Here is a 22428-nt window from a genome sequence, read left to right as displayed (position 1 = left end):
CGTTTATTTTATTTTTGGGACAGAGAGAGACAGAGCATGAACGGGGGAGGGGCAGTGAGAGAGGGAGACACAGAATCGGAAACAGGCTCCAGGCTCTGAGCCATCAGCCCAGAGCCTGACGCGGGGCTCGAACTCACAGACCGCGAGATCGTGACCTGGCTGAAGTCGGACGCTTAACCGACTGCGCCACCCAGGCGCCCCGACTACCTCCATTTTAGAAGGGTTATGAAAGCAGTAGATACAACTGAGAGAATATGTATGGAAAGTTTAAAATCCAAAACATTAAAAGTAAGTTTCAGTGAAACCTCTGTGTTCATGTATTATAAAGGTTATAATTTAGTAGTATCCTTTGACAACCATAATGTGGCAACTAGCTTTAACTCCACTGACTCCAGTGTTGTTGTTTCTGAACATTTATTTGGAGGAAATAACCTAAAGGAGGGAAATACATATTATGGAGATGACTTTTGAAATATTATTTATAATACCAAATAATAGAAAAGATGGAAATACCTACCAGTATAAAAAAGCCTAGGAAAAATTTTATGCATATGTAATCTTAACAAAAAATTATATAACAATACCAGAAAATGTGTATGTGATTCTAAGTTAAAATATGTTATAAAATTGTATGTATAGTACATGTGTGGGCAAAAAATAGACTATAGAATGTAGATTATCAAAACCAACTTTGGAGGGGCGCCTGGGTGGCTCAGTTGGTTATAAGCATCCAACTTGGGTTCAGGTCATGATGTCACAGTTTGTGAGTTCGAGTCCCTCGTTGCACTTTGCGCCGATAGTATGGAGCCCCTTTAGGATTCTCTCTGTCCCCATCTGGCTCTGCCCCTCCCCCACTCTCAAGCTTTCTCTCTCTCAAAACAAACAAACAAGCAAACAAACAAAAAAACCCAACTGACTTTGGAGAGGATAGAATTGGAGATTTTTCTTTTGTTTTTTTTTTTGCAGTTTAGTCAACGCTCATGTAATGTTACTGACATATAACATCAGTGTTGACTATATGTATATATATTTACACGTGCAGAATGATAGAAACCAAACTACAAGGCAATTGCAATAGACATTATGACAAAATAAATAGGAATTAGTATGTCATCCGAGAAAAGAAAAATGAAACAAAAAGTAAAAATATTGATAAAACTAATATATATCAATTTAAAAGAGTACAAATGGAAACTATTATGACATCGATAGTCAGGAATTCCATTAAAATACCCTTGAAACTGTAAAAATTGTGTTAAAATAATAAAGGAGTTTTAAAAATCTTGATTGTTTATCATGCTTAAAAATGCTGATAAAGCCATAAATACGTGTGACTGTATAAATCCAAAAGGAGAAATGCTGTTCCTTCCATGCTGACTCTAAGTCAAGACTTGCCTTCACTTTTCATTTTCTATTCTGTTTCCAATTCTTCTAAAACATTTATTCATCTTTCATAATTTTCTGAATATTTTTGCCAAATCATATTTTTACAAAGAACCCATTCACACATAGCCTCCTCATCATATGAATAGTCACAAAAAGCAGAAGTAGGAATCTTCTGTAACTTTCTTGCCATGATATTTTTCTTTCCTTGGCCTTTAGCTTTGGAAAGGGCCCAAGTGAAAGACAAACAACTATAAATTCCTGTCTCAAATACAAAAATATTTTAAAGAGAAATTTGCAGGGCAATACTGCCTTTATACACAAGATGCACTTTACAGACTGATTATAAATTTTTAAAGTTTTATACAAAATCTTTAGAAAAGTCAATCTGTTTGATTACAGTTCAGCCATGCGCTTCAAGCCTCTGGGTAAATAAGCCAAACAAACAAACAAACAAACAAACAAATGTAAATTAAGCAATACCCAGAAACCAAAAAAAAATCTATGTATTTTTTTAAAAGAGCAAAATAACATTGCTAAGGAAAATAAAACTTGTATTCAGACTTTAACTTATTAGCTGATTTCTAAGACTATCATATATGAATTGGTTTATGTAAGAAAACCCCAGTGGGAGGGGCATGGCTTGCTTCATGGGTACAAATTTAATATGTAAAGAATAAGTAGGACGTGATATACAGAAGCATTGATGGAGGGGCCTTCTAAGATAAGGAAACTCAATTGGGTATTAATATAAATATCAAAGGGAAAGAATATTTTTCAGGGGAAATGAAAGGCTTTGTTCTAATCAAAGACAGATTTGCTGGTGGCACTTTATATGTGTCAATGATTAAGTAAAACAATATAAAAATTTACTATCCCCTGGTTTTGTACTAAATTATTATGCAAATATAAATGAATTAAAAATGATGCATTACAGGCCATTACAAAGGACATCACAATAAAGAAATTCAATTTCGTAAGAAATTTAAAACTTGCTTTTTGTTTAAAAAGCATTTTTAAAAAACACACAGAGAAGTCCAGAGACTAATATGATAAACAAAATTAGATATACCAACTTGATTTTAGCACGTTTTCACTTAATATTACTTTTTAAAATCAATCCATGCTGATACATATAGATCTAGTTCTTTCATTTTAGCTGCTTCATAGTATTTTATCTTGTGAAAATAGTTTGTTCACCCATTTTTTTATTGATGGGCATTTACCTTCCTGCTACTTTTTTTTTTTTTGCTATTATTAGTGTTGTTGAACTTAACCTTCCTGTGTGTCTCTAAGTGCACAGGTGGGGGAGATTCTCTATTGTATTCTAGAAGTAGAACATCCTCATTATAGCCTTATAGATAACTTTAAAAATTTTTTAAACATTTATTTATTACTGAGAGAGAGAGAGACAGAGCATGAGCATGAGAGGGACAGAGGAGGGGGAGACACAGGATCTGAAGCAGGCTCCAGGCTCCGAGCTGTTAGCACAGATCCCAATATGGGGCTCGAACCCACAAACCGTGAGATCATGACCTGGGCCAAAGTCAGACGCTTACCTGACTGAGCCACCCAGGCGCCCCAAGATAACTTTTAAAGGCTTACTTCAACAGACTTACCGAAAGAAACTATTGTATTCATTACTTATTCTGAGAAGAGTAGACTTTGGGGTAGTGTATAGTATTATCCTGCCAATGAACTTGTTATTATTTATTTATTTTTTTTTTACTTAAGCAAAAGTTCTGTCAAAATATTAATTACTATCTAGCATGTCTTTCAGATGACATGGTTCTAGTTAGGTCTTTAAAACTCCTGACAAATGAGGATCTACTGGAACTTGGGTCCCCCAGACTGTAATCATTAGGTCCCATTTATTGAGTGGCTATTATGTTTGAGGTAGGGTCATAGGCATTATGCCTGTCTTCTCTAAATGTAATTTTCATATTTTTGCAAGATAGATACTGTCTAGATAGATACTGTCTTCATTGTAAAGAGGAGATGATTGAGGCTCCGGGGAGTGAAGCAGATTACTCAAAATCACAAATCTAATGTGCTGGAGCAGAGATTCCCACCCAGATCTGTCTCACCCCCAAAGCCGACGTCCTTCTCTGATGCCACCTGCTACCTGTCATTAAAGATGATACTTCAGTGCCTTCCTTCCACCCTCTGTACTTCTATTCCATGTCCTGAAACCTTGTCTGGAGCATTTTCTTTGGACACAGGATAAAAACTCTCAATAGACTAAGCAACATTTTTAGAGTTTTTAGATTACTTTGCAGGCTGTTTGTTAAAGGACAGTAGTTTAATTGTATGTACCCTTTCACATTCTAAAAGTTACAGTTATTTTTTATCTCTAATACTGAGCTGTTTTCAATGAATTGTTGGGTTATTATTGTGCTCATAGTTCAGTTAATATGAGAATATATTTATTTGTCTCAAGTTTTCTATTTAACTGATATTTTTAAAGGGTAAGCCAATGACTACAATAATCTAGTTCCAATTTTAGAGGCCAGATTTAGTATATACAATAAGTTTCCTAGAGCTTAATGCCTTTTTGCACACATTGTAAACTTAGATTATTTATTCTTCTAATAGCGAAAAACCTGATGTGTTATCCCAGGAGTTGGGGATGGAAGGGGAGAAATCAGCCTCTGAAGACCAGATGAGAATGAAATGGGAAAGCCTACATCAAGAATTTAGTACCAAGCAGAAACTACTACAGAATGTTCTGGAACAGGAACAAGAGCAAGTGGTATCCCAACGTTTTGCTTTTATATGTTAACCAATACAAAAGATGGATAGCTTATGCAAATAGAATATAACTGTGCAGTAATCTATGCATTATCAGTTCTAAAATGAGATGTAAGTTACTCATATTTTTCTTAACAAGCATATTTCACATTTCCCTACATAATTATGTATTTATATGTGGAAACTTATTTGATTTCTAGATACTGTTTTTCTGAGAGATGATTAATAGCTGATGACTCATTAGAATAAACCATTAAATTTTTAGTGCCCCCCCTTTTTTTTCACTACCTTGAGAATTAGGGTTGCAAATCAAGGATAGATACATCTAGGACAAGAGAAACCCAACACAATTGGTTATTTTCTGGAAGTAAATGGTCAAGTTATCTTATTTTCCATTGCTGTTCCCACTATTTAATAGTGTCAGAAGATCTTAATGAGAAGCATATTGGTACCTCAGTGGATCCAAGAGGAAGGAGAAGCCAGTGGTCAGCTAGAATGGTCACTGATCCACCTGTAGGCTTGTTCCCAAGATGGGTAGATACTGTGTAATGTTGGACTTGGCTTCACCATGCAAGGCACATCCAGTGGAATTGAATACAGCTACAGAAGGTTCCAGGTAGATAATAGCTATTAGTTCACTATAAGCAGAGCCAGAGAATAGTTCAGAGTCAGAGGCATCCACCCTGGAGAGAGCTAGTACATAAGGTGGGAACCCAGGCAGGCCTGCAATATTTACCACAGCTATGGCCCAGGATTTTGAAGCTAGAAGCTTAATCCTGGGTCCTGGGCCAGCAATGCTCATCTGGGCCACTCTTTGATGCCAGTATTATCACAATAAAGTCTAGGTCCTTTACTGTGGATCTGAGGAAGCTGTTGTTTGCACTCCTCTGACTAGGACTAGCTTCAGGGCTGGGAGAGACTGAACCCAGAAGTGAAAGGGTGTCAGTAACTGCAGGGCATCTGGGGAAGGAAAGGCAGGGGCTGACAGAGCAGGCACGATAAAGCAGGTACAGCTTGTCAGGATTACCTGAAATATGGTAATATTCAGGATACGGTCTGAAGGTCACAGTGTGTCCCCTTATCTGTGGGGAACCATGTGTTAGTGTTCCATAGCCATTCCTGTCTACCTCATTTCACAAACCCTTATGGCATGCCACCCTTTCTTACTCCTCTACTCTGGCCAGGAGCCTTCTTTGTCACTGTCCACAGGAATAGTCACCAACACCAGCCCTGGGGAACATAAAGCATTCCATTTGTGGAGGTAGTTATTGCAGAATCATCTTCTTCCCTGACAAGTGGTGCCTCATACCTTTTGCCTTGACCTCCTACCTGTTTAAATTAATCCTTCTTCACATCCTTGATCAAATATTTCTGACACTTACAGCCTGAATTCTTGATTCCTGACGTAGTTTTCCTGGACTTGACTTCTATCTCACCTTCATGTTAGAGTATTTCCCCATGCCTTTGACTATATGGGATATTTACAGTCTTTTCTGACTGTCCTAAGTCAGACAAATCTAAGGCATTTGTAGGCATATTCATGTTTCCTTACTATTTTCCATTCATTAAATGCCCAACCCCTGGAATCTACCTTTTGTCCATCCAGCCTAAAGCATCTGTGTGATTCATCCAACATTGCAGACTTCCTGGGTGTCTCCTCCATTACCCACTCTTACCTCAGAGAGCTACTTTTTCTGTCCATTCCTTGGTCACCCCAACATCTTCCATGTGAGCCTATTGGAAAGGCCCTGCCTGCTGCCACCAACATTCCCACATGATTCCTGGACAGTTAGAAGTTTACGTTCAGGTTCATATCTCATTGCCCTTTGGAATTGGAAAAGGAAAGCATTGAATGTACTTTATTTTATAGCATTTTTTGCATTTGAGTGCTTTCTTTCTATAATTACTGGTCATTTGTCCTAAGTGCCTCCTGGGTGGTTTTCTTCTCTTTGGTGTGAAGAGGAAAAAGGTGAGGAAGAAGCAGTTTGAGAGTTTCCAACAAGAAAGGGGATGATCATTTAGTGAGTATATTTGGTGTATTAAGTGTTATTACTAGCAACACTCTGGTGAGGTTGACCTTATCTCTACTTTGTGGATCTGTAAACTAAGGCTTGAAGAGATTAGATGATTTCTCAGGGTCTCGTGGCTGAAAAGAGGCAGAGCTGGGATTTGAATACAGGTCTGTCCAACTCTGAGTCCCTCCCCCATTCCTAGGAACCTGTAACCCAACCAAGGAAATAGTTTATACATTTCTGAGAAATTAGGCAACCATGGTAGGCTCCACAAGCAGGAATTAAAAAGGAAGCTGAAGTAAAAAAAAAAAAAATAGAAAGCCATTGTAGTAGGTGTGGAATTTAAGGTGATAGATTTTAAAGGGTTTGTGGTGGATGTTCTAGCTACAGCAGGAAATGAGTTGGGCATGTTTAGAGGATAACGAGTAACCAGCCTGAAAGGCAAGGTGAGAATGAGACATTCTATAAAGTATGGGAGCGGAGTGTGTTTGGAAACATTATTCAAAAGTTTGAGTAGTAAGCGGTATCATGTCCTTGTCAGGGAGACACTGTGTGTGCCTGTAAGAGTTTAGGAGAGATGGAGTGAATAGGCATCAGCCTAGGTCTGGTATCTAGGAGGGATGATTTCATCATGAGTAGCTTGAAACCAAGAAGACCAGTTGAGAGGAAGGCTGTGATAGATTTCAGGCATTTTTCCCACTAGTTTTGTTGTTGTTGTTTGTTTGTGTGTGTGTTTGTTGTCCATCAGTGGAAATGTTACCATTAATTTGGTCACCATGTGTTAGTAGACATGGTACGTTGAAGAAGTCATATTTCTCTAGAAGAGGTTTCTATAAGGACGGTTTTTCCAGCATCTGCTTCAATGTGCAATTCTAAATGACGAAACCTGAACGTAGTACGTGGGCTCTTGAATAAGTGCCCCTGTTTACCTACAGCTCTACAGCAGGCCAAATCGGCTCCTGTCTGGCGTGCCACTGTACAAAGGGGATGGGCAGACCCAAGACAGATCTGCAGTGACGTCTTTACTGGATGGATTGAACCAGGCGTTTGAGGAGGTTTCGTCCCAGGTAGGGCTACACTGTTGGTCTGTTCATGCATCTTGGTCTCCGTGAGGTTGGCCCACCTTTGGGCATGAACGGCAGAGACCCTACACTAGTGATTAGCCCTGAAAGGCAGAGCCACTGCACCATGGCATCTCATCCTGGTATTTTTCTTTGATGCCTCAGACACTGTGATTCATTCCGTGTTCCCCTCTTTTTTCAGGGTGGGGGGACAAAGAGGCAGAACATTCACTTGGAACAGAAGTTATATGATGGGGTCTCAGCTACCTCTACATGGTTGGATGATGTTGAGGAACGCTTATTTGTTGCCACAGCACTTTTACCAGAAGAAACCGAAGCTTGCCTCTTCAACCAAGAGGTACGTTTGGCAGCTGGGGTCTGTGAGTATGTGATATTACAAAGCACTTGAAGTTTTGGTATTGGATAAAGCAGTTCTGGTAAAGTACAAATCAGGCTTATTTCCAAGCAGCATAATGCAGAAGAGAACTGCCTAATGTAAAAAGCTCCCAGAGGTATTCATGAGTTGCATGTTTATTCTTTATCTTGTGTATGTAGCAGGAGGTGGAAATAATAATGGAGGAAAATAATGGAGGACTCTTTGTAAAAAACTTGTTGTATATCACAGATTTTCTACATATGAAACACAGGCTAAAAAATAGTGTATGAGTTTCTGAATAGCCCTTTACAAATCTCATTTCTCACCAAAGACATATTATTATTAGCTAATGATATAAAGTTTCTGAGAAAAATCTCTCCAACAGCAACTTGCCTAATATTTATAGATGTGAAAGTGATTCATCTTGCCTTTGATAGAATTATTGCTGAATAGTAAGGGAGATGTATATAGTGGACTTTCTGTGAGGAAATGACTTGGTTTGTATATCAATTCTTGGATGTAAACACTGAAATATGCTTTCTCTTTTATCAACCCTAGACTCTTGCCAAAGATATTAAGGAAATGTCTGAAGAAATGGATAAGAACAAGAACTTGTTTTCCCAAGCATTTCCAGAGAATGGTGATAACCGAGATGTTATTGAAGAGACTTTGGGTTGTCTTTTGGGCCGGTTATCCTTGTTAGACTCAGTAGTGAATCAGCGATGTCATCAGATGAAGGAAAGACTTCAGCAAATACTAAATTTCCAGGTAAGACATTATCAAGAGACACTTGACCATTCTCTAGCTATATTCGATAATAAGCAGGATGTCTTAATGAGGTATGATATAAACCTTTTTTTTTTCCCCGCAAATGTACCCTGAAGAGCAGGAACATTACAGAAAAACAAGGGAATAGAACCTTAGGATTAGAACACTAAGAGTTTTATGTTCCTAGAAATGGAGTGTTGAGAAGACCAGCCAACCAAACTAAGGGCTGAAAGGGACTTTATATTCAACCAATAAGTCATACAACTATAGTTATAACTTCCAGTTGATAATAGTGAAGCGTAAAAACATATGACCAAAGAAACATCAGGAAGTGACACAGTACAGAACCCCAGACTCCAGTGCATAGGAGCCATTGAAAGTGACCATGGCCTAGTTACTTCTACCTGTGTTAAAAATGTACAGTGACTTCCCAATCCTAACTCTGGAGACTTCGTGCCTTTCAGCCCTAGACTAGAGTTCTGATGCCAGCTGAGTAATTGTCTGCTTATGAAACTTTTCCTTTGACTGTGAACTTCAGCAAATGCAAAAAGCCACTGATAAACTTTGAGTTGATTTTAATGCCTAATAAAAAGCATTCTTCAGGAATACTTAAGTTTTAATTGAGCTATATTTTCAACAAACATACAAGATTTATAAAATAGATACATGTAATTAGGGCCTAGAGTTTGGTACAAATTTTGATTTGTAAAAAATTACTGTTAAAATGTCCAGAGTAGCATCAGACAAGAAACAGGGGGGTTTCTAGACATTCATCTAGAGGGACAAATTATCGTTGCTTTCCAGCAGTTTGTATTCTTAAAAACTACAAAGTAAAATTATCAGAAAAAATTGTGTATCGTTTTGTTATTCACACAAAAAATTCACACATATTATTGTCTTCAATCTTTACAACATACCTATTAGCTAAGCATTGTTCTAATATTCATTTGCAAAGTTAGAAGAAAAAAATTAAGGATAGTCTCTAAAACCAACCATCTTGGGTTCAGATTCTGGCTTTGTTACCTACTGCTCTATATACCCTTAGCTGCCTTAGTGTCCTCAGCTATTAAGCCACACCCATAGTAATTGTCTCTTGGGATTTTGTGAGTATAAAGTTAGTTAAAATGTGTAAAATACTTTGAACAGTGTCTGAAACATAGTAAGCACTCAGTAGGTTTTGTTATTGTTGTTAATAGTAGTATTCATTATAACACATGTAGAATCTGAAACCAATATAAAGGTTCACTTACTTCTCCAAGACTATTCAACCACCAAAGGATCACCTGGGTGGCTCAGTCGGTTAAGCATCCGACTTTGGCTCTTTCCATGATCTCATGGTTTGTGAGTTCGAGCCCCGCGTCAGGCTCTGTGCTGACAGCTCTGAGCCTAGAGCCTGCTTCAGATTCTGCATCTCCTTCTCTCTCTGCCCTTCCCCAACTCGCACTGTCTCTCTCTCTCTCTCTCTTTGTGTTTCTCTCAGAAGTAAATAAACATTAAAAAATTAAAAAATTAAAACTAGAGCCAAGAGTTGACTCAAGGAATATTTTTATGTTTTATATTGTTAGGGTGCCAACAGGGGATATGGAGAATAGTATTCCTATTCAAGATATATTTTGAAGGCAGAATCAATAAGGGTGCATTTGTGTGTGGTTTAGATATGGAGCATGTGAAAAAAGGGCACCGAGAGGCTCAGGTTGGCAGGTCTGGTGGATAGCAGTGCCATAGACCAATGGGCAAGACTGCGTCACTGGCTGGACATAGATGGGCTATAGAATTAAGATACTCAGGTGAAGAATCACAGTACACATTTGGCTATCAAGTCTGTGGCTTAGAGGAATGGCCTGGACTAGATATGTGTGTAGGTTATGTTGGGTAGTACATAGAGAGGAAAGCATATTCCACTTGGAATCAGAAAAGTTGGGGTTGATTATTTGGGTATTTTGTTTTGGATGTGAGATCTGATTGCATGTTCAGGTATACTCCATCTGTCTAAAATCAGCAAAATTGTTGGGCAACTTATGGAATCTTGTTTCCTTACTCTAAAATTCACCTTGCCCAAAATAATAGGCCGAGTTTCAACAGCATTCTGGTCTATCAGCCATGAGCGAGGGGGTTTGAAAGTGCAAATGTGTGTATCACTCAGAAGCATATTTCCCTTTTCAAATTACATTTGCTATGATAGTGTGTTTAGTACTTTAAAATTTTTATTGGTAATTATAGCCAGTCAGAGTAAAATATGAACTAAGCATGAACACTCTGGAACTGATTTTCCGTAGAGAACCAAGAGGAGAACATGTAATCATGAAATTCTCTTTAAATCATGTTCTCTATTTTTCTCCTGCCAACAAGTTTCTACTTGTTGGTGGCCAGCTCATGAACAACAACTGACATTTCAAAATGTTTGTGTTCCAATTTAATGGAAAGAAATAGTTCCAGGGCTAGTGTAATTAAAGGTCAAGTCACAAACCATTGTGTTTTACTTTGCACCAAGCACCTGGTATATTGTCAGTGCTCAGAAGTTAATGGAATGATATGCCTTTGTTTTCCATTTAACTTTTGAGTATTAGCTTTTGCCAGAATGTGAACATTATCCTATACTCATGGACAATCTGGAAGTATGTGTTGATGTAATGTAAATGTATCTTATCTCCATGGAATCACAACAAGTCAGTTATCAACTGTTCTGTTAAAAAAAGTTTTTGCCTATAGACTTAACCCCAAATAAATTTAGTGGACATTTTTATAATTGAATATTTTAAGTTATTTAAAAACTGAAAAAATGAAAGAATTCTTTATTAAATGGGTGAGGCAGCACATAAAACTTGAAACCTTCTGTATACCTGTTTGTCAAAAAGCAAGAGTCCTGCCTCTTTATGTCCTACAAGCAATGCCAATGACTGTACAATAAAGCTTGTGATGTCTGATATGTGTGCAATGTAGACCTACCTTAACTGTCCTGCTGTGTTCCACGTGTAGTAACAAAAAATGGTTACAGTCTTTGGATTTTCATTTTTCAGAAAATGTCAGCATTCATATGGTTATTAATACCTCCTAAAGTCTTTTATTTAGTAATTTTTAAATCAGTCATATTATCTGCCTTACTGTCTTCTTGACTGGCTCCTGCCGGTAATTAGTGAGGCCTCCAGAAATGTGAACTCAGTTTGCCATTACCTTGAGTAGAGTAAAATTAAGGCAGAAAATATGCTATTAAATGTGTAAACATGATGCGCAGGAAATATATCCGCAATCTTCGTTTCTTTCTTTTTTTTAAGTATTTATTTGGGTACTCTCCATACCCAATGTGGGATTCAAACTCACGATTCTGAGATCAAGTCACAAGGTCTTCCCACTGAACCAGCAGGTGCCCCCACAATCTTCATTTCTAACTCATGATATATTATTTACATTTATCTACTCATTTAGAAGAACTGCGTTAATGTTCCAAGTATATGTAGCTAGTAAAGACTTTTTCTTTTGAATCTGTTCAAATGAATGGAAAACATCTTTTCCTAGGCCTACAAACAGATAAATATGTCATCGTTCTAATGGCCCACATGGCCTCCCCCTGAGCACAGTTAAATAATACAAACAATGCTGTAATTCATAAGCAGAAACCTTGTTTCTGGCATTTTTTCGGGGCTGTTATAACAGTCTCCTAGTGAATCCACAACTAGGTTTGCAGACTGGTTTGGGTTTTGGTGAGTGACAATTATTCCTCTTAGGATCTAATGCTTTTTTCCAAGGTTCATGTTCAGTGTAATTTTTTTTTTCTTTTTTCTTTTTTAAAATTTTACTGCATAATTCACTCACTGTTTTGTTTTCTAGCCTTGAATTTTGTGTTACAAGGCTGGCACACATCCTGAAAGATGTTTTTTCTTTCTTGATGTGATTATCCTTCTCCTTGTAGATGGTCAGATTGTTGCATCTTGATGATGTGTCCTCATATATGTATCGTCAGCTCCCGGTGAAGGGGACATGATGAGTCTGACCTCATCCTCTGCCAAACAGCCAGCCCATCATATATGTTTGCTGACCAATAAGAAACAGAAGCTTATTTGCTGACATTTTAGGGAGAAAAACTAGAAATTGTATCATCCCAAGTTTGTTCCAATTCATTATTCCCTGTAGAACTGAGCACCAAAATTGTGATCGTTATCTTTCTTTTCGTATAACTATAACACAACATAAATATATTTGGACTTTCAAGTAAGTAATCTTTATGAACAAAAGCCTTTGCTAAGGTCTTTTTGTGTTGTCTTTTCATATGTCTTTGGTCATCGTGGATAAGATTTATTTTCTACATTTCTGGGTGGCTTTTTATAAGCTTGTGCAAATTCTCTGAAAATAAGATAAAAAAGGAAGTGAGAGAGTGAATGAGGGGAGAGGGGGAAAAAGGAATTATAGTATTCTTAAGAATCACATTTTTTCCCAAATAAGGGTAACACCTATAGGTGGTTTTAGTAAATAGAAGTCTTTAGTGTGATATTTCCACTACAGTGTTTAAATGTACACCTTTATTTCAAACATGTCAAGAAGATTAGGGTGACTAGTATTGCCTTTTATTTGCATACCCAATTTCCATTTGTGTTATGTTGGAAACGGTAAATTCTTTAAAAGCCCATTTAACACTTTAAGATAAATTGTCACCAGTTTTTTTTCCTTCCCACAGGACAGTATTGTTTCTTTTGGGCATTAAATTCCTACACCTGTATGTGATTTCTAAGAATGCGTGTAATATTTACAACTGTTTCGGATTCCCTGTTAGACGTGTTAATTCTCCCTATTTACTTTCCTCTTTAGAATGATCTGAAGGTGCTGTGTACATCACTGGCCGACAGCAAATACATCATTCTGCAGAAACTGGCAAATGTGTTTGAACAGCCCGTGGCAGAGCAAATTGAGGTACTTACACAGAAGAGTGAATGCAGAGAGGAAATCTGATTTACTAAGACATTTCAAATATTGTATGAAAGATTAATGGCTCATTACAGCATTTTTGTTGGTCATGCATTTTGTCTTTAAGTGCTGGGTTTGAGTGACTGGCCAGGTTCCGTGGAATCTGTCCCTCGCTTCTGTATGGAACTAGGGAATAGGAGATGGCTAGAGGTGTCAGTGACAGATGCTGACCCGAAGAAGTTTGCCACCTAACACTGAGATTAGACATGAGCCTCAAAGACCTAGGACAGAAAGTCAAACTGTCCTGGGGTGATTCCAATGAAGCACTAATGGACATTCAGAAGAAGGGCAGATTGCCTCCAGCAGGGTAGGATCGGGGGAATTTTGTAAAGGAAAATTTGAACCAGACTGAGAAGTCTGGGCACACAGAGACTGGGAAGAAAGATGTCCAAGTAAAGACGACAGCAAGAACAAAGGCATAAATGTTAGACAATTCAGAGCGCTTCTGGAGAAAAGCAAGGAATCCTATTTAGCTGACTTTATGATGAATGAAAACAACGGAGGGGAAATAAGTTTGGATGAGTACATTTGTGGCAGCTTGTAGATTCTTTAGCATGTCAGAATATTTGGACTTTCTTCACTTTTCTCTGAACTTTATTGATTGCATATCTCATTAGTTAAAAAGATCAGCACACACCACAAGTATTTGTGTGTTTACTTATTTATGAGTTATAAGCAGGTACTGTGTTAGAAAGCATACACAAAAATGAAAATTCAAAAGAATATGGTTGAATATAAATGAAAGACATAGCGTTTCACCCTCACAAATCATCTCATACACTTTTTTGGGTACTTGCGCTCACCTTGGAGACCACTGGCAGTGAAGAGTCACTGGGGATGTTTGAAGGTGAAAGTGAATGTCAAGGCCAGATCCTGCTCCTGGATGGTGGACAGGACATTGCCAGGTCAGGAAGCAAGATACACCTCAAGAGGCTTCACTGAGCTTTACTGATGAGAAGGAAGGAGAATTCTAACTAGTGTGATGTCACTGAAAACAAGGAGGAGAAAAGAAATGGAAAGGATGTTATGTATAGTATCTCCCATTTCATAAGCTAAATAATTTGAAAAGTGTATGTTTTAATGGAATTTCTTAACCTAATTTCAGTAGACCTCTAAGGGTTCTATGAGTAGACTACAGAGAATTATCCGTGATACAGATCCCCTGAAATATTTCTCTAGATAGAAAGCTAGATCTATCTGTCCATCCATGGGAGACATCACCTAAAATAATTTGCAATACTATATGTGAATGTCCATTTTTCTCGATCATAATTTCATCTGTTTTTTTAAATCCCTCATTTTCCCCAAATTAAAAAGCATTCTTCTGTGTCCTATCTTCTACCTAAAAGGAACTTTTTAAAATTTATACTTTTTAAAAATTTTTTGGCTTTTAACATACCTGATTCCAAAAAAAAAAAAAAAAAGATTTCAGCAACTATAGTGATGGTTTTCCTTGAATTTCTTTTTTTTTTTTTTAATGTTTATTTTATTTTTGAGAAAAAGAGAGACAGCGCGCAAGCAGGGGAGGAGCAGAGAAAGAGGGAGACACAGAATCTGAAGCAGGTTCCAAGTTCTGAGCAGTCAGCACAGACCCCAACGTGGGGCTCAAACTCACAAACCGTGAGATCATGATCTGAGGCAAAGTCGGTCGCTCAACTGACTGAGCCACCCAGGCGCCCCAATTTTCCTTGAATTTCTAATGTGAAATATAGGACATGTATGATCACAAGTAACATTTTTTACTAATTATTGACCAACATCACTAAAGTGAATTCCACAGATAAAAATAAATAACTATACCATTTTTTTGAATAAGGGGAAAGCTGAATAAGGAGGAAAATGTGCTAATTCCATCCTACCCTCGGTTAAAAAGGTAATAATAGCAGGAGGCATGAGAGTGACACCTCTCGGTATATTCATCTTTTGAGCCATGTCATTCTGATCTTGAACAGACATGTCCCCATAAGCCTGACTTCCAGGGACCTCCCTTTACCATTATTCTGAGAATTTCCATCACTTCTCCCTCTGTTGGATCTTTTCTTTTCTGAGTCTCAAGTCTGTCTTTATTGTGTGGCTTCCTTGTTTTGTTAGTACATATCCTTACTAAGAAAGGATGCATACTGGATACATTTTTTGATAGTTTGCGTATCTGAAAATGTTATTATACTATGTTCACACTTTACTGATAGCTTGGCTCACTATAAAATTCTTGCTTGGAAATCAGTTTTCTATAGAGTCTTGAGGCTTTTGCCTCATTGTTTTCTAGCTTCTGGTGTTGGCTTGAGGAACCTAAAATTGTTCTGATTCCCAAAGATGTCACAGTGGCACTCCTGGGAAAGGGTCTGTTTTATCCACTGGGCTGGGCATTCCGTAGGCTATTTTAACAGCTTTCCTCTTTCCGTCTGGAAAGTTGTCTAATGATTGATTTAATATTTTTTATTTCTCCATTTGATCTGTCTCCCTTTCTGAAACTCTTTTTATGCAGATGTTGGATATTCTGGTCCAGTCTTTTAATTTTTTTTGTTATTGTTGTTAAGAGATATTTTGCTCTATATTTTGGAAGACTTCCTAGATTTCAACTCTATACTTTTCTATGGGAGTTTTGTATTTCTGCTCTCATGTGTTTAATTTTCCCTGAGCTCATTTTGGTCTCTGAACAATCCTTTATTCTGTTCTTTTTCTAATAGATGCATTATCTTTTGTAGGCTCTCTGGATAGATTATGATTTTTTGGCTCAAGTTTTATTTTTCCTGTATGGTCTGTCTCCCTCCAGCCTGCTTTTATTTGTTTGTTTACTTTAGTCTCCATCTTTTGTGTTAGAGGCTTCTGAGATTATGGAAATCTTTGTTGTCTCTTCACATTTAGGATGGAGAACTAAACAGCTGACAGAGAACTTTGTGTATGGATGTGGCTTGACAGTTTTGAGAATTACTGAATTGTGTGGGCTATTTATCAGAAAATCCAGGCTGCAGTACTCTAGAAGATGCCAGGGCTCCCCATGTAGCTTTCTGTGGGCATTCAGTCATGTATCTCTCTGTTTTCCATCAAGTACTCAAATCTGCAACTGGTTCCCCCTCATTCCAGAGACTATCTGTTCCACCTTCTCTAGAAAATGAACTCCCTATCTTTCTCGGGGAAGGAAAGGGGCAGTGTGGATTGAGAAAGGGGCTCTGGGAACATAACTGCTCTTTAAGCAGCTTTTTTACCAGCCCTCTTTGTTTGGCTCCCCATCCTACCCACCCGGAGTTCTAGAGACTCCTGCTGCTATAAGCCTGGTAATGTAGATCTCCTGTGAGTTTAGGATTCGTCTTTCTCAGATTTCTTGCTTTAAAAAAAAAAAAAATTAATGTTTATTTCCTTTTGAGAGAGAGAGATACAGAGTGTGAGCAGGGGGAGGGGCAGAGAGAGATAGATGAGAGGGAGGCACAGAATCAGAAGCAGGCTTCAGGCTCCAAGCTGTCAGCACAGAGCCCGATGCGGGGCTCGAACCCACGAACCGTGAGGTCATGACCTGAGCCAAAGTCCAACACTTAACCCACTGAGCCACCCAGGCGCCCCACACTTTCTCAGATTTCTTAAGTCAATTATCATGTATCCTGAATTCCAGCTTTCAAAATTTTGCTGGTACTGTCTTCTTTCCTGTTTCTTTATCCTTGTAGATTTGGGTGGGTGGGGGGAGGCGGGTAAACAAAATATTTGCTGTTTGTAGAGGGGATTCAGGAAAGGGAAAGCAAGATGCATATGTTTCATCTGCCATCTGGAGTCCATGTTCTTTTCATCCTTCAGGGCAACTGACGTTGTGTTTCTTGCAAAAGTCTACTTAGCCTGCTCCAGGATCCAGTGCTGTCTCCCTTCTCCAAACTCCTCTAACAGGGATGAGTTACCGCGAGTTGAGTACCTGATTGGATTCACCCTTGTTTTGTTTTGCTCTGTTTACTCTGGCTTCCTAACCAGACTGTAAGCTCCTTGAAGGCCTGGGTGAGAGCGTGTTCCACTTCTTCAGACCTCACACTGGGAAGAGAAGGCTTAGCACCAGGGGCCACTGTAATAGCTGTTGATTGCTTGCTTTTCCACTAAGCAGAGAGTAAGCTTTTCCTGACCACGTTGACATATTGTCCTCTTGCCTTGCTGAATCTCTCTCCAAGGATGCTTAAACTGCATTTCAGGAGACCAGAACCTGTTCCCCTAGAAAATCTTGGGCAAACACCTTTGCTAACCATGTCCTAAGGCATGCTTCTCTTTTAGGTGTTGCTGTTCACAAATTCCCTTATTTGTTTAAGAAAGCCATTGTTCTCCCAACCCTCCACACGAAGTCCCTCCTGCCTCCTTACCTGTAAGTCAGCTGACTGTGGTGTAACAAAGGGCCTCCTTCTCTTTTCTGTATACTAGATGGTCATGGTTTTATGCTGTATTGAAAGGAGTCTTTTTGTAGGCATTGAAAAAGTTTGATGTGAAGGCAAGAACAAATAGATATAATAATCACATTGTGCGTGGGGAGTTGTGGGAGTTCTAATGAAATTTCATAAATCTTACACAGGCAATGCAACAGGCTGAAGATGGGCTAAAGGAATTGGATGCAGAAATCATTGAATTAAAAAAGCGTGGTGACAAGTTGCAGATTGAGCAGCCTTCCATGCAGGAACTGTCCAAACTTCAGGTATGGTTTTCTACTAATAGCATTCAGCTTCGATGATACATCCTAACTGGATATCAAGAAAAGAATTATTTTGTTTATTTTCTTGGTTTCTCTCCATAAAATTCATGTCATTTCATCCCTAATCTTTGTCCTAAATATGGTGAAAGTTTCAGAAAATAGAAAATTTTCTGCAACTTTCACCGTATTTAATGCAATGAAATAAATTGTATTCTCATACTTCCAAGATTCTTTTTCTGATATTTGCTTTATTATTATTCCAATGGCTAAGCATTGTGGTATAGGGTAGTTGTGGCATATTATTTTCTACTCTAGAAAATATAAGAATTATAAATCCTACCTAGAAAAGTTAAAAGAGGGATATTTACCCTGTATTATAGTCTACCTGAGAAAACTGTTTTAAAGGCAAAAAATGCTCAAACTAAGACTTTTTAGAAAGTAATTTTTCTCAGGTGTTCAAAACTATAGTTAATCTTTCATACATGTTTGAATGGGAGAAAGCATTTCAATTCCAGAACAACAACAAAAAAATTAAACTAGAATGTAGTTGAGATCTCAGCAGCGTTCCCAGCTTCCTCCTGGAATAGGAAATGATTTGGGCTTAATTGGCTTTCTTAGATTAGGCAAAAATCCGGCCCCCGGGGGGTGGTCGGGAGAACCTGGGATATTAGACCGGCAAACTTGAGCATTTGATGGGCAACAGAGTTAAATTACATTAAGAAAAAGTGATACACACATGTTAACTTTTCTCCGCATGCTTGTTACAGAGCTGTTGGGGATTAATAGCATTAACTCCAGCACAGGGTCACAAGTTCTTCCTTTTTTGAAAATAAAATAGCTCTTATTTTAAAAAGAACATTTTTATTTTAACTGTCTTCATTCCATTATCTCACATTTCATAATGTCACTAGCCCACAGCCCCCACTTTGCACTTAGACGGTTTTCCAACAGTGCTTAAATGTCAGGTGTAAGAGTCAAACGTCATAGTTGTAAATAGGCATTAAAGTTGAACTTTTCCAGATTGAACCATTTTGGCCCGCGAAACCTTAATATGATACGTTAATCGGGTCCATATGGTTCAAATAAATTTTGTTTGGTGTATCATCATCTCCTAAAATGTCTTTCCAGTTTAAATAGTTATTTATTTACTCCACCACATTTGGCAAAAACATTGCCTTTTTAAGTCCTAAAGTCCTTCTGCTCACATTAACCTCCTCTGTTTCCCTAGCTCTTTATTTAGGGAATAGTCCAAAATCTGATTATTCTGTAGCAGACAAAATATGAAAGATGCTACAGTCAATGACTCTAACACTATGTAAATGTTAAGAACGTTATAAAAAATTAGAATTACGTTTACATGTCCCTCAGCCACACAAACAACTTTTCAACATTTCAGCCCCACGTCGCACCATAAACTCTTGACATCCTGAGAAGAGAGCTGTCGAATCTACCTCCTTTTGAAGGAAGTTTTCGAAGAGGCTCATGAGAAAGGCAGGCAGAGCCTTTCATACAGAGCATCACCATCAATCAGATACCTGAAGGAGTATTTTTGGTTGGGTTGTGGTCTTGGGAGGGAGTATGCTTTTCAGAGAAGGGCCAGCACATGACCTGAGAGTGAGTATCACGGTCTCTGTTTCATAGGACATGTATGATGAACTGATGATGACCATTGGCTCCTGGCGGAGTAGTCTGAACCAGAATCTTGCCCTCAAGAGTCAGTACGAAAGGGCCCTGCAAGATCTGGCTGACCTGCTGGAGACTGGACAGGAGAAGATGGCGGGTGACCAGAAACTCATTGTGTCTTCCAAGGAGGAAATTCAACAACTGCTTGACAAACATAAGGTAAAAAGGGATGGGGGGGGGGGGGGTGAGGTGGGGGGGTATATAGTTGCAAAAGCATGTTCTCAATCACTGTTATTTATATATATATATATATATATATATATATATACACACACACACACACACACATATATATATATAGTAAAATAGTAAAACCTATTATTATCAATCTTTTATATAAGAGTTCCTCCTTGCATAAATTACTCTTTAAAATTAAGCAACAAATGTATGTTCAAACCCATGGGCATTCAGTAGCCCAGGAAAATTATAGAGGATAGGTTTCTATAATTTTGTGAGTTAAAAAGAATACCAACGTTCCTAGTAATTTTAATTATCACTTCCTCACTAGTATTAGCCAGGCTTTCTCCTATCATAAATTACAACCAGTGGGAAACTTGGGGACTTCCTTCGAAGTGCCCAGCTTCCTTCTTAATTCTGCTTTTGTCCTCTGTGTCTTTTATGCCCGTTTATTCCTCTAGTCCTAGGTGTTTTCTCTGCCTTCTAGAAGTTGCCCTGGACAAAGGCTCCTCTCTGTGCCCTGGGAATGCAGAGCTGCCCATTCAGCTGTGGGATGGGGTTTCTGTCTCTTACGTGTATCACTCAGTTCCTCTGGCCCTTAAGCACATGCTCCTCTGGTTGCTGTAGGCCTCCAGAGTTTATTCTTGGGGACAGTGAGTCCTCTTACTACATGATCAAACCTGGGGGGCCTGAGATTGCCATGTTCCATGGCCAAGCTCAGGTTAGACACTACTCCTTAATAAAGGAATGCCTGTTTAATGTGCACACAACAAATAACTCTTGCATTATTAAAATGATTACAGAAAGAAGAGTTTGCCAGTCTAGAAACCCAAACTCTCAGACTGTAGGAATGTCATATGCATGGAAACTTTGAAAATCCCTTTGGATTATAGATAGTTAACATTATGCTAGTTAACATGTAGCTCTTAACATGTGGTGTCTTATAAAGGTAAATTTTTGGGGGGGAGGGGGAATTGCACTTCATGCTCTTTTTCCCAGGGAGTTTTGTCCAAAACTTTGTGATTTATTAAAGCCTTATCATTTGGCTTTGAAAACATTGCTTTAAAGTTCACAGCTGGTTTTCCTCAAATCTTTGACAACAGCAATAAAGTATCATGCTGAGTTATTCCAGAGAGGAAGCTAGGATCAATGAGCATAAATAACAGAGACGTAGGCTCAATAGGTAAAGAACTCTAGAAGGATTTGGTTGCATGGAACAGATAACTCTCCTGGCCATGGGAAGACCATCCAAGGCCATTAGCAGGAGATTGGGTTGTAAAAGGAATATCAGTTTTTGGTGCATGTTGGGCTAAATGACCTCCAAGTTCTCTTCCCACTTGAAGAGTCTATGATTTAATAGTTGTCAGTGAAAAATGAAGATACTGGCTTCTGTTGACCAGACATTTTCTGAGGGAGAGCTCTATAGTGAACATGTTCTATATAGACTGGGTGGTTCAGGGTCCTCACCCACAAAATGGGACCTAAAACTACCTACCTCATGGAATTGTTACAAGGTTAACTGAGTTGGTCAGTAAAGCATTGGTAGAGTTTTAGCATATAGCACACACTAAATATTGTTATCAACTCCCAGCCCTTCAGCCCTGACCACAGTGGAGGGAACAGGACATGGGATGAGCTCTGTCTCCCTCCTCTGGGACCTGTTACACATAAAAAATTAACATTTAAAAATACATTTGTAGGACTGTGCAAGGCCTACCATTCTGTCGTGTGTAAGTATAATAAAAGGGAAATTTAAAACTGTGTAACAGCAATCCGTACATGTCAGGCTGTGCTTGGCAGTGAGTATTGGAGCACAACAAATGCTCTGGGAATTCGGAAGAGTAGAGTTCAAGCCCAACCATAAAGGAAGGAAAGTCATGAATGTGTCAAGTGAGGACATCTTGGGAAGTATGGCATATACACAGAGGCCAAAGAGGGGAGACTGGTTGCCAATGTGTCTGAGGGACAAGGGAGGCCAATTTGTGTGCTGGAGTTAATGAGAGTCTTCCAGATCGTATACAGGGATGAGGCATTTGGAGAGCAGAGGAGTTTTATCAACAGCTGGTCACATCTGAAGGGCTCTGTTTGCGGGGACAGAGTATCTACAGCACATCACATGTCAGTGCACTTGAGGGGAGGGATGAGAGGCCAATTAAGAGACTGGAGTTCCCTTCTCTGCGGGAAGCCATGAGTGCCTACGTGAGGCAGGGTCTTGCAGAGGTGGGAAGATAATGCTCATATATTGCCTGAGTTCCATCAGCTTTTACATGTGAAGCAGCTTTTATTGTAAGGTAGTATATGAATGAGTCCCTGACCTCTTTCTACCTGACAAATTGCAGGAATACTTTCAAGGCCTGGAATCTCATATGATCCTGACGGAGACACTCTTCAGAAAGATAATCAACTTTGCGGTCCTACAAGAAACGCAGTTCCACACAGAACTGATGACACAGGCTTCAGCTGTACTGAAACGGGCTCACAAGAGGGGTGTGGAGTTGGAGTACATTCTAGAGGTGAGACTCCTGATGTAACACCTTTCCTACAGCAGACCCAACTGCAAAGCATACCCTTAATGGAAGATGTATTTATTTGTGCAATTCACCTCAG

General features: G+C 38.7%; 1 protein-coding gene across 22 annotated transcripts in view; it reads left to right on the top strand.

Annotated features, from left to right (window-relative positions):
* The window catches only part of SYNE1 (spectrin repeat containing nuclear envelope protein 1), a 482603-nt gene that overhangs the window by 346765 nt on the left and 113410 nt on the right, over positions 1 to 22428 (top strand). For all 22 annotated transcript variants that reach the window (XR_006717653.1, XM_045500062.1, XM_045500061.1 and 19 more), the window contains 8 exons: positions 3979 to 4135; positions 7082 to 7213; positions 7410 to 7565; positions 8142 to 8351; positions 13152 to 13253; positions 17845 to 17964; positions 19603 to 19803; positions 22161 to 22334. Coding sequence is in view for 21 of the 22 variants with exons in the window: in XM_045500062.1 (XP_045356018.1) it covers positions 3979 to 4135; positions 7082 to 7213; positions 7410 to 7565; positions 8142 to 8351; positions 13152 to 13253; positions 17845 to 17964; positions 19603 to 19803; positions 22161 to 22334 (1252 nt within the window). In the remaining variant the exon portion in view is untranslated. The remainder of the gene's footprint in view (positions 1 to 3978; positions 4136 to 7081; positions 7214 to 7409; positions 7566 to 8141; positions 8352 to 13151; positions 13254 to 17844; positions 17965 to 19602; positions 19804 to 22160; positions 22335 to 22428) is intronic.

Source organism: Leopardus geoffroyi, chromosome B2 (assembly GCF_018350155.1).
Source record: "Leopardus geoffroyi isolate Oge1 chromosome B2, O.geoffroyi_Oge1_pat1.0, whole genome shotgun sequence".
Lineage (NCBI taxonomy): Eukaryota > Metazoa > Chordata > Mammalia > Carnivora > Felidae > Leopardus > Leopardus geoffroyi.
The sequence above is the reverse complement of the archived record's forward strand: the minus strand, read 5'-3'. Positions and strand labels throughout refer to the sequence as shown.